The sequence below is a fragment of the Callithrix jacchus genome, chromosome 5 (genome assembly GCF_049354715.1).
Source record: "Callithrix jacchus isolate 240 chromosome 5, calJac240_pri, whole genome shotgun sequence".
Lineage (NCBI taxonomy): Eukaryota > Metazoa > Chordata > Mammalia > Primates > Cebidae > Callithrix > Callithrix jacchus.
Window position 1 is genome coordinate 106,938,877 of NC_133506.1, and position 13,014 is coordinate 106,951,890.

The 13,014-nt window shown below is 41.9% G+C and overlaps 1 protein-coding gene across 5 annotated transcripts in view; it reads right to left on the reverse strand.

Annotated features, from left to right (window-relative positions):
- The window catches only part of NUP88 (nucleoporin 88), a 34,679-nt gene that overhangs the window by 21,566 nt on the left and 99 nt on the right, over positions 1 to 13,014 (reverse strand). For 2 of the 5 annotated variants that reach the window (XM_078374084.1, XM_002748299.7), the window contains exons 1-5: positions 12,051 to 12,377; positions 7,911 to 8,080; positions 5,980 to 6,105; positions 2,566 to 2,652; positions 1,004 to 1,180 (exon numbers count right to left, since the gene is read on the reverse strand). In XM_078374084.1, the coding sequence (XP_078230210.1) occupies positions 1,004 to 1,180; positions 2,566 to 2,652; positions 5,980 to 6,105; positions 7,911 to 8,080; positions 12,051 to 12,347 (857 nt within the window). In that variant the 5' untranslated portion in view covers positions 12,348 to 12,377. Of the gene's footprint in view, positions 1 to 1,003; positions 1,181 to 2,565; positions 2,653 to 5,979; positions 6,106 to 7,910; positions 8,081 to 12,050; positions 12,378 to 13,014 lie in introns of those variants that run through there. The other 3 variants (XM_078374086.1, XM_035301087.3, XM_078374085.1) reach the window with 2 other exon arrangements.

Genomic DNA, 13,014 nt, shown 5'->3' on the forward strand with positions numbered 1-13,014 from the left:
TAAATCTTCTCCCCCAATTAGCTGCCTTTACTGACCTGTTTCTGTTCATGGAATACTCCTTATCCAAATAGTAACTAAGTCTTATTTATCCCTCCTTTGTTGTTAACTACATTTCATTTACCTCCATACTACTACCATCCAAGTTTTATAAACTATAAGCTCGATTTTGCAAAAATTCTTTAAAAGTCTCTCTGTCCCAGTCCTTTCCCTAACCAACTGTTTTGTCCTTCTGCTCAGAAACCATCACCGGCTTCATACTACTCTATTCCTACGGAAAAAAAAATCCACACTCACTCTTTATCGAGGTGTTTTTAATACCCGCAAATTTTCTCTGGGCAGATACTTCTAATCATTTAATGCTCCCTACATGAATCCTCAGCTGTAGCCCAGAATGTCTAACAACTGAACCTTGAATGAAACTTGCTTATTTTCATACTTTACTTTATGCTGCCCTTGATAGAAATGGTCTTACCCTTCCTTGATACTTCATCTAATCCTGAATGAGACCTTTAAGGCACACATGACCTCACTACTTCTCTGTGAAAATTTCCTTAACCTCCTAGTCAGAATGATCTCTTCTTCCTCTGGGTTCTTACTGTCTGCGTACCAATAATGTGGTATGGATAAGTATTTTTTCATGTGTATATATGTCTTTCTCCCCACAACTGGGGCATAAGATAGAGAATGCTATGTATAACCATCCCCATGGTGCCTTATTCATATAAGATAAACAATAAGCACTTGTTCAGTTAACTAGAATTTGTGAACAGAAATCCAGGCCTATCATAAGTGATTATCCAAGAATTCTATACAACTTACCCAAATAATATGAAGAAATGAAAGGCAAAATGATCTGTACTAACTCTCAAAAATATGCAAGCCAAGCATCTGAAGACTGCAACACTTCCAAACTCAAAAACATGGCTCCCAAGTCCAATGTCAACAATCTCTACTGGAGCACAAGCTGAGTTTTCATTTCAGGTGGGTTACCACCTCAACCTACCTGTGTAACAGACTAACATATGTTAGGAAAGTCTCTCCATTCTCATATAAGATGTACAATGGGTATGCCACTACTTCATCTTTGCCTTTTTGTCCAAATATATTCCTTGGGACTGCTGCCAATGGCCCAAAGTCAAATGCAACTGCTGTCTCTCCTAGAGATGCGGTATATGCCCTTCTGGAAAGAGATGTAAAAACCAACTTGTTAAAAACAAAAACAACAAAAAGTAAAAAGAAGAAAAAAAAACAAAACAAAATGTCTAATAATAGGAGGTGGGTACGTATGGAATTTGTAATTAACGGACTGAAAAGACAAAAAATGATTATGAAGAATGTTAACATTTAAAAATTCTCATGAAATTAAGTGGAAAAAGCTGGCCATAAAATTATTTGGTGCTACTCTCACCTTAAATAGTTTATACATACACACACATAACTGCAAAAAGGAAATAGGAAAACACATGAAAAGTTGTCTCTGAGCAGCAGAATCTGTAAGTTCTACCAATACATACAAAGCACCTACTCTGCCACACACTTTTCTAGAGCCTGGGAATATATCAGTGAATTAAACAAATGCCCTACCCTTTAGAAAGAGACATACCACAAAAAGAGAAGAAATAAAGATGGAATATAAACTCAGAAAACGTTAGAAAGTAGGGTAAGAGGATACTGATGGAGGTGCTACTTTAGTTGGTATGGGAAAGACTCTGATAAGATATTTGAGCAAAGATCTGAAGGAAGGAAGAAAGCAAGTCTGTGGTTCACTAAGGAAGGAGCAATTGAGGTGAAGAGCAAAGCCTCTAAGGTAGAAGATGCTTGATGTCTGTGGAATGGCAAGGAGGCCAAGGTTACCAGAGCTTAGAGAGTTGGGGCACATGGGAGGAATCAAGGTGGAGAGGCAATCAGGTGGCATACCTGTTGGCCCTTTATAGGTAAGGACTCTGGGAAATCAATGGGGTGTGGAGAACAGGGAAGTAGAATGATCTGATTAAACTGAAAGGATCACTTTGGCTGCTGTATTGAGACAGGCTATAGGAGATTACAAAAAGATTTTCATTTTCTTAATACTTTGATTTATTTTTCTCAATTTTCTATAGCAAATATACATTACATGTATATCAAGAAGACAAATCATAAAACCATGCTGTTTTTATATTTTACAATTTAGTGTAATTAGTTATTCAGGAAGATTCTAGTTCAATACAAGGCTAACAAATACAGTTAAAATGAAATCACAATTTCATATAGTAGAGAGAGTAAACATCAGTGCAAGATATTATCTTAGTTTCTTTATCACATAGGTGATATAGAAGTGAACAATGGCTTGGGCCTGCAATTCCAGCACTTTGGGAGGCTGAGATGAGCAGATCACTTGGGCCCAGGAGTTCCAGACTAGCCTGGTCAACATGACAAAACCCTGTTTCTATTAAAAATAAACTTATTTCTTACATTACCAAAAGCACATTAGCCACCTCTAAAAAACCTTGCAATCTGTTAAAACTGCATTTATAATCCCAATAAACTAATTTAAAAAAACATTTCATGACTCAAATAAAAACTTACCCTTTATTGAGTACTAGACTTTCCTCTTCGGCTTCTGAAAGTATAATCACCTTAGTGGGTGTCTGGGGTTCACGCAGAGAGTAAATTCTAGCAACCAAAAGAGAAGAAAACTAGCACTTAAAATTCTCTTTCATTTCCCAAAAGTGTACTTTCCTCTCCATCTAGTCAGTTTTTTCTTAATAGTTTTTCTACCACTTGTCACAACTATTTCTTTGCAAAGATCTTGCTGTTGCTAAGTAGCCTACTTCATTTATTCTGTAACTACATAAGGGAGGTTTCATAGGGACCTGAGGAAATGTTCTCTATCCTTACCAATATTCTTTAACAGCCTATTCCATACTATTGCACCTCTGTCACTCTCTTCCTGAGCCCTTAGCTATACCTGCCTTGTCTAGTTATCTATTGCCCTAAGCTTGCCAGTTTTCCTTCAACTACACACATCTAACTCTGCCTATAAGACCAAATCCTACCAGAGAAAGAACCATATCTTATTCATTATATGCCAACTGGCTAATAATGAATAAGATAAGAGTGAGTGATATTTAGCCTGAAAATCTATTTATGTAAGACCCAATATTGCCCAGGTGTGGTGGCTCACACCTGTAATCCTAGCACTTTGGTAGGCCGAGGTGGGCGGATAACTTGAGGTCAGGAATTTGTGACGAGTCTGGCCAACATAGTGAAACCCCGTCTCTACTAAAAATACAAAAATTATTTGGGCATCATGGTGCGCAACTGTAATCTCAGCTACTAGGGAGGCTGAGGCAGGAGAATCGCTTGAACCTGGGAGGCGGAGGTTGCACTGAGCTGAGATCATGCCACTGCAATCCAGCCTGGGCAACAGAGTGAGACTCCATTTAAAAAAAAAAAAAAAAAAAAAGATCCAATATCATGTCATCTCTATTTTCTCAAGGGAAAGAAAAATACTGAATTTTTTTTAGCCAAAATTATTTTAATTTAAAGTAATCTATATTTCACCGCTTCTTGGCCTTTTGGCTAAGATCAAGTGTAAAGTAACCTATATTTCACAGCATACATGGCTATTGTGAAAAAGTGAAAGAATTTTCAAAAGGCTAGTAATGCCATTTTAGAAATCTAGTGTCTCTTATAAAGTCTTTTTATATTAGTCACTTATTTTGTCTGATGCCACTAAGAATTTTTAAACTTGGTTTCTTCCAATATCAGCAAAATGCCACATAAGCATTTAATAAATGTTTTTAATGATAATTTGATCCATTTGCTTACACATTTATTACAGTCTTCCTAGGTTCCTATAAGCATTCCTAACTTCAAAATACACATAAATACTAGACAATAATATTGTACTGGGGAACAGTGAAAGAAAAAGTGCTACAGGGCATTCAGTGAAAATTTTCTTTTGCTCTGAAATTGCCAAAAAGCTCCAAAGCTTAGGAAAACAGAAGTGTTAAGTACCATATATTTTTAAAAATAACCTTCAGTATTTGGGGCCAGATACTTCCTTTGAGGTTTAAGAATTGTACCTATGCTATCTTCCCACCATCTCCGTTTCCATCATAGTATATAAAGCAAGACTACGAAGAGAGGATGTCAAAGAGTCCTTAGGAGTACAGTATAATGTTTGTAATGGGAAGATTTTCCCTCCCCTCTTTCTCTGCCTGGAACTCCAAAGCCAAATGAGTGGGCAGAGAAGGCTCTAGGAAATAGCCAGATGTGGAGCTACCAATAATAAGGGAGACTGGTGCCACTTCCTAGCTGAACAGCCCTTAGTCACTTAGTAGCTGTCTCAGTTATTAGATTGAAAAACATTGCAATGTACGCATCACGTTCAATACTATCTACGGTTTCAGGCCTTCACTGGGAGGTCTTGGAACCCTGTAGATAAGGTGTACTATACCCCATCCTGAGAAATGATTCAGGGCATAAAGAACTGATGGAGGCCAATGGGAGCCAGAGCTTCTCAGTGATGGAGAGAGCTGGAAATTAAACACTGCTCTCGGACATACACACATACACACACCCCATCTATGCAGAGACTACCACTACATTAACAGAGTTCATTAGTGACAGATAGAACTAGATTAAAACAAAATCAGGCATACTTCCCCATCACTCACAGGCTACCAGTTAGGTAAGATCTCTACCTCACCTATCCCACTCCCCTACCCCACACTGAAGGAGATAGATTTGAAGGAAGGAGGAGGCAACCCTACTCCTTACACTTCACCCCATACCCTAAAGGGCTGGGATAGGAGGAAGAATGAAAGAATAGACCGCACATTCTCTGATCACTTCTGATCCCACAAAACACAGGTCTGACCTATAAAAGACCCAGGACATAGTTGTGAAATAGATTTGAGATCAAACAGCTTTTGAAATTTTTATTTTCTTTAGAGAGGGTCTCACTGTCACCCAGGCTGGAGTGCAGTGGTACAATCATGGCTCACTGCAGCCTCAAACTCCTGGGCTCAAGCAACCCTCCTACCTCAGTCTCCTGAGTAGCTGGGACTACTGGCACATGCCATTATGCCCAGCTAATTTTTTGTAGAGACAGGATCTCACTGTGTTGCCCAGATTGGGTCTTGAACTCAGAGGCTCAAGTAATCCTCCCATCTCAGCCTCCCAAAATACTGGGATTATAGGTGTGAGCCGATGCAACTGGCCATGATCAAGAGTTTTAAACTGGACACACTGTTTTCATAACTAGAAGTAACCAGAAAGCTACGGGGATCTGTATAAGATACCATTAAGGGGTCAGCCATTCAGCAGTGAAGGAAGATTTAGTAGAGCACAGTTAAAGCAGTGATTAAGAAAAATAAAACTGGGGGGTAGGGTGGTGGGGAAAAAAAAAAAGAAAAAGAAAACTGGAGGTATCTGTACCTCTGCTGAGTCCTCCCAATAACTTTTTACATAAGGCCAATCTAGAAAGTTCAGCGATAATATAGAAATCTACGTAGGATCAGGGCATTTAATCACCGAGTGCAAAGCGTGGAAGGGGCTTTAAAAACTACTGAATCAATCTGCTCAACTTAAAAGACTGGAAATTGAGCCCCTACCCCTAAAAAGAAGTTCAAGATCTCAAAGATAACAGACAAGAAGGTGGGATAAGAATTTAGATCTCTCAATTTATACTTATATCCTCCTTCCTTTACGCTACATTATCACCAAAAGGAAGAGTTTTGGAAAGTTTATTCTAACGGATTAAACTAAGAGATACTTGGAGGCAAGAAAACCAGTTGAGAAGAAATAGCAGTAATTAAGTCGTTAGGTTAGGCCAGTTAAGCAATTTTTATGATTGAGAATGGGTTACAACAGCCATCAAATAAAAGCACTGATTCAATGACTCATTTCGTTCTATGTTGAGCTGTTACTTGGCAAACAGGAACAGAGCTTTCCCACTCATAAGGCTTCAAGAGAGATAAGAATAGAATTTACCTTATTACGTTGTCTGATGTTAACAGCACTATGTGGGGATCCAGTATTTCACTAGGATACCATGCAGCATGCTTTAGAGTCAGAGAGGTAGAACTGGTGAAAAATCTCTCAGCAACTGGAGTAGTACTAAAATAAAGATAATAATTTCCAAAACTTTTTGTACAACTTGGATGAAAAATCTTCTAAAGGAACTTTTTTTTTGAGACAGAGTTTCGCTTGTTGCCTAGGCTGGAGTGCAATGGTGTGATCTCAGCTCACCGAAACCTCCTCTTCCAGGGTTCAAGCGATTCTCCTGCCTCAGCCTCCTGAGTATAGGTGCGTGCCACCATGCCCAGCTATTTTTTATATTTTATTAGAGATGGACTTTCACTATGTTGCCCAGGATGGTCTCAAACTCCTGAGCACAGGGAATCCATCTGCCTTGCCTTGGCCTTGCAAAGTGCTGGGATTACAGGTGTGAGCCACCATGCCTAGCCCAAAATTATAGTATATTTTATACATATACGTACATTTTAGGATGGTTTGACTTAGGATTTTTGATACATATTTCCTACAGTACAAGTGTTTTCAGATACAGTATCTTATTTGATCCTTTTACTAACCCTATAAGGAAATTACAATGGCAGATATTATCAATCCTATTTTTAAAATAAGGAAACGGAGATTTAGAAAATAAAAAGTTTAAGGGGATTCAACTTATAAGTTGTGGAGCTAAAGTTAGGTTTCTACTTTATATAGATGATCCCCAACTTTACAATGGGTTTATCAGGACATAACCCATCATAAATCAAGGAGCTCATCATAATGTTGAAAAATACCAAGTCGAACTATTCTAAATCAGGGATCATCTGCTGTGTTGTCAACAATAAATGCATTTTCAGTGTACACTGGGTTTATCGGGATATAACCCAATCATAAGTTGAAAAGCATCTGTACTCTTTTCAGTAGATCTTTCAGACTCACTTTTTTGGATTTGTTGAAAAAGAAATTATATAAAAATAGGCCAGGCGTGGTGGCTCACGCCTGTGATCCTAGCACTCTGGGAGGCTGAGTTAGGTAGATCACACGAGGTCAGGAGTTCAAGACCAGCCTGGCCAACATGGTCAAATTCCGTCTCTACTGAAAATAAAAAAATTAGCTGGGCATGGTAGTGCTCGCCTGTAATCCCAGTTACTCGGGAGGCTGAGGCATGGGAATTGCTTGAACCTAGGAGGCGGAGGTTTCAGTGAACTGGATTGTGCCACTGAGCCACTGAACTCCAGCCTGGGTGACAGAGCAAGGCTCCATCTCAAAAAGAAAAAAAAATTATATATGTATATAAAATAAACTTATATGCCAGCAAATTTCTGGCTGACAGTAACTACATTTACAAAATTTTACTTCTACCTAATTAAAAGAATGGTTTAGCCCCCAAAGAGACAGCAATGTGATAATTAAGGTAGAATAAAAGTACAATCACACACATACTATAAACATTGATAACGTAAGAAGCCAGTCTGCAGACCATGAGGAATGCTCTAATGTTTCAAGAGTAGTATACTAAATATGCTTTAAGAATCACTGGTCTTGGCCGGGCGCGGTGGCTCAAGCCTATAATCCCAGCACTTTGGGAGGCCGAGGCGGGCGGATCACTAGGTCAAGAGATCGAGACCATCCTGGTCAACATGGTGAAAGCCCATCTCTACTAAAAATACAAAAAATCAGCTGGGCATGGTGGCGCGTGCCTGTAATCCCAGCTACTCGGGAGGCTGAGGCAGGAGAATTGCCTGAACCCAGGAGGCGGAGGTTGTGGTGAGCGGAGATCGCGCCATTGCACTCCAGCCTGGGTAACATGAGCGAAACTCCGTCTCAAAAAAAAAAAAAGAATCACTGGTCTTGAACAATTTTCCGTATATATCATAAAAAATACAAATAAATATTATACAACTTACCTACAATTCACTGTTGATTTTCCACCTTCAAATTCAGAATTCTTCCCCCATCTTTTAGGTAATTGTAATACCATAAGTCCTTTTATTCCTATAAGTGCTACATGATGTTGTGTTGGACTTAACAAGACTTGATAGATTTCAAACAGGGGTGGATTCATGCAAAGCAATCTCTGAAAATTAAAGCAAACCAGTCAATACAGTTAATTTTAATATGAATATAGATGGAAGTTACTTGAAACCACAGTAATACTTTACTACAATTATAGGATAATAAAACTCTAGATAAGTACTCACACTTGTACCATTAACTTTTTTTTTTTTTTTGAGACTGAGCCTCGCTCTGTCGCCAGACTGGAGTACAGTGGCGCAATCTTAACTCACTGCAACCTCAGCCTCCTCAGTTCAAGGGATTCTTCTGACTCAGTCTCCCGAGTAGCTGGGACTACAGGCATGCACCACCAGGTAATTTTTGCATTTTTAGCAGAGATGGGGTTTCATCATGTTGGCCAGAATGGTCTCCAACTCGGGACCTCAGGTGATCAGCTCGCCTTGGCCTCCCAAAGTGCTGGGATTACAGGTGTGAGCCACCATGCCCAGTCATGAAATATTTTCAGTCATTTAGATTGGAATGTTAGGTAATATGCATCAGATTTCCTTACCTTAATAAATAGAGACTATTACACATAATGATCTATCTTATTGTTAGGGTCAAGCTGCCTCAGAAAACCCCCTCCAAGCAAGCTGACCCCACCCCCAATCTGACTGCTCTGCAGCTGCATTCCTGAACTCCTATCTAGGTGCTACAATTAAGCAAAGCTTGATTACAGCCAACTGGTCAGCTTTGGGGAGGACAGGGTAAACAAATGTTTGTTATCCATATTTGTGAATTCCTGTTTTACACATACCTGTAAAATCCTGTTTTTTTTAAAACCACTGCCACAGAACAAAAGTCACAGGATGATGTATTCTGTCTGTCACAAACTATCTCTGTGCCTATTACAAGCTGATAGATTAGATTATCTGAGGCCTGAAACTCCAGTAGGCCCCTCTCATCCCATATAAATCCCTGGTTTTATAAGCTCGGGGCTGTCTCCTCTGACTGTTAAGGGGCAGCCTGGCAGGTTAGTAAAACTTGCTTGTCTGACTTTCAGTCTATCCTTCTTTCTCTGGGGCAGACCAGCGGATTAATAAAACTTGCTTGCCTGACTTTGGGTTTATTCTTTTTTCTCTCAGCCAACCTTACACTTATAATCAAGCTGCACCCTACCACTCCCCTGCTTGTACTTCACATTCCAAACAGAATAATTTGTATTTCTGGGATATTATCCTTCTTTGCCATGCCTCTGTGTCCTTGTACAATTGTTTGTTTTCTTGAAATGCTCTTGTTTTTCAACTGCTAATGTCTGTAAGCCTGGTTTTGTTTTTTAGTTGCCCTGATGATTCTAACCAAATTGTTTTTCCTCAGTTTTCCTTCTTTCCCTATACTCAACACCCATTCTCCTTTCTGCTTGATTTTTCTAGTCAAACTCACACCAAACAGAGGCCACCTTTCTTTTGCTACATAGACAATTCAATCACTTTAGTTCATTCATGATAGTCATACTATTTAGGCTGCTGTTGTTGTTTTAAAGTCACTATTCATGCTTTCTTTTTTTGGGGGGACAGAATTTTGATTGTGCCCAGGCTGGACTGCAGTGGCAGCCCACTGCAGCCTTTATTTGGGGGCTCAGATGTTCCTCCTACCTCACCCTCCCGAGGAGCTGGGACTACAGGCAGGTGCCAACACTCCCAGCTAATTAAAATGTTTTGTTTTTTTTTTTGTAGAGATGGGGGTTTCATCATGTTGCTCAGGCTAGGCTCGAACACTTGTCCCTGTGCTCACACGATCCACCCACCTCAGCCTCGGCCTCCTAAAGTGCTCAAATTATAGGCTAGAGCTACCATGCCCGGCTTACTCTTGCTTTTTTTTTTTTTTTTTTTAACATCCAAAGTTATAACTCACAATAAGCTGCTTTCTTCCTCATCCCTAAGGTTTTGAGATTTCTGGAGGAGTGAATGCTATTGAGATAGTCACCAGTATTTACTGAGAGCTTATAAATTCTGGGCACTCCAGCATTTTTGCATGCTGGACATATAAAAATGAGTAAATTGCCAAGCATGGTGGCATTTGCCTATAGTTCAGCTACTCCCGGAGGCTGAAGTGAGAGGATCACTTGACCTCTGACAGTAGAGGCTGCAGTGAGCTGTGATCACACCACTGCACTCTAGCCTGGACAACATAGAAAGACTCAAAAATAAAACATAAAATAAATTTTGTAAAAATGAGAAGGGCAGACTCAGCCCTTGCCTTGGGCTTATAGTCTAGAAAAGACAACAGAGGCAGAGTGCTATGGCTCAAGGCTGGAATCACAGCACTTTGGGAGGATGAGGCCAGTGGATCACCTGAGGCCAGTAGTTCCAGATCAGCCTGATCAACATGGCGAAACCCTGTCTCTACTAAAAATACAAAAAGCAGACAGGTATTGTGCGGAGGCCTATAATCCAGGCTACTTGAGAGGCTGAGACAGAAGAATCGCTTGAATCCAGGAGGTGGTAGTCGCAGTGAGCAGAGATTGTACCACTGCACTCCAGCCTGGGCAACAAGCGAGACCGTCTTTAAAACAAAACAAAAAAAGACAGAAAATAATTAAAAATAATTATGATTGTGTCAAATGCAACAAAGAAGTATAGAATATTATTAGAATACTGCGTGATGAACATTTGGTAATTATTACTATCATTTTTTGAGACAGAGTCTTGCTCTGTCCCCCAGGCTGGAGTGCAGTGACAAGACCTCCACTCACTGCAACCTCTGCCTCCCAGGTTCAAGCGATTCTCCTGCCTCTGCCTCCTGAGCAGCTGGGATTACAGGTGCGCGCCACCACACCTGGATAACTTTTGTGTTTTTAGTAGAGACAGGGTTTCACCACTTTGGCCAGGCTGGTCTTGAACTCCTCCTAACTTCAGGTGATCCACCCACCTCGGCCTCCCAAAGTGCTGGGATTACAGGCGTGAGCCACCGCGCCCGGCCTTGATGTTTGTTTTTTTTTTGAGACGGAGTTTCGCTCTTGTTACCCAGGCTGGAGTGCAATGGCGCGATCTCGGCTCACCGAAACCTCCGCCTCCTGGGTTTAAGCAATTCTCCTGCCTCAGCCTCCTGAGTAGCTGGGACTACAGGCGCACGCCACCATGCCCAGCTAATTTTTGTATTTTTAGTAGAGACAAGGTTTCACCATGTTGACCAGGATGGTCTCGATATCTTGACCTCGTGATCCACCCGCCTCGGCCTCCCAAAGTGCTGGGATTATAGGCGTGAGCCACCGCGCCCGGCCGATAATTATTTTTAACTGAAATTTTATATAAGACTGCAGACTCTTGTCCTATTTTCAAAACTGCAGAAGCACTGCTAGCATCTTATTAAAATGAAATCACTTCTCGGTAGCAAGAACTGGACCGGGTTCACAACAGATGTCATACTTTAGACTGGGTACCCAAGCTCTTTACTTTGCAATCTTTAAAGGAGGAGAATCTATGTATTACAAATAAACATTTCCATAAACCAATCTTTGATCACAACAAGTCTGTAATACTTTCTGGATCACACCCACTTTCACAAAAATCCCAATTTTGGGTATGGCTTTATTTTCTAAAGCGATGTGGCGGGGGAGGCGGAGAATTAACAAAGACTTCCTCCTCCATGTCAAGCACGAAACGTGGTGCTTTGAAATCTACTATCTGACTTGCAGTGCAGAACGCAAGAGAAAGTTACGATTTATACGTATTATGAGCAACACATCATGAAATAGGTTTCTCCCGACCAAACTAAAAATAGTAACTCCGCCCACTCGTTCTCCGTCCCTTTAGCTTGCTTGCTTTTTGGCCAGGGCACTCAACCCTCACTAGTATTTTCATTATTCCATGGCCCTTTCCCTGTTCCCAGACTCCCAGGCCGTAAGCATATAAAGAGCCTTAGTCCCCGCGACCGCGACTGGCAGTGTTGGAGTCAATCCGCTGGAACGCCTGCCACGAGATGAAAGGAACAACGAAAAAAACTACTTCAGATCCCGGTGAGGGTCACTTCCAAGAAAGGCTCGGCAGTACCTGGTACTGCGACAGGGCGGGCTCTTCACCGCCGCCGTTGGGGCCCCGAAGGCGAACGACTAAGAAGGAGCTGTCTTCTCGGTCCCACAGGAAGAGCTCTCCGCCAAGGCCAAAGACCATGTTTCTTGTCAGCAACTGCGACGGCGGCGATGAAGGTAATGACGAAGAAGCTGGTTTCTCAGCTTCGGCTGGGCTCTGGTTTTTCAGTCCCTCCCGGAGCCGCAAAAACACTACATGGTTAGGAAGCCAGGTCTGCCACAGGTCGCCGTCGCCCACAGGGCCCTCAACGGCCGCCATCTTAGCCCAGCTGCTCCCCTCGCTCCAGTCGCTCAACCCGCTGATGAGCGCAGCCAGTCCGCGGCCGTCCAGTCACTGCTTCGGCCAATCACCGAGCAGCTGGCCCGGAAGCTCGAGAGGCTCGTGTCAGAGGAGGGGTGAAAGCGAGGCCAAGCCCATCAGGCAGCGGGGTCGCCAAGGGAAAGCCAATCACCAGCCCAGAATTATTTCTGAAGCCCAAGGGGGCGGGACGAGAAATCAACGGAATAGTGGTGTTGCTCGAGGTTTCGCACCTGGGGAGAGACAGACTTGTGTATCTAATTGCCTATTTGAAACCTCCATCTGGGTAAACCCAGGCATCCAGAAGTTTCCCTCAAGACTTGGGCCGGGCGCATTGGCTCACGCATGTAATCCCAGCACTTTGGGAGGCCACGGCGGGTGGATCACGAAGTCAGGAGTTCAAGACAAGCTTGGCTAAGACGGTGAAACCCCGTCTCTACTAAAAATACAAAAAATCAGCCGGGCATGGTGGCAGACGCCTGTGATCCCAGCCACTCGGGAGGCGGAGGCAGAGAACTGCCTGAACCCGAGAGGCGGGGGTTGCAGTGAGCCGAGAACGCGCCACTGTACTCCAGCCTGGGAGACAGAGCGAATCTTAAAAAAAAAAAAAGAAAAGAAAAAAGACTTA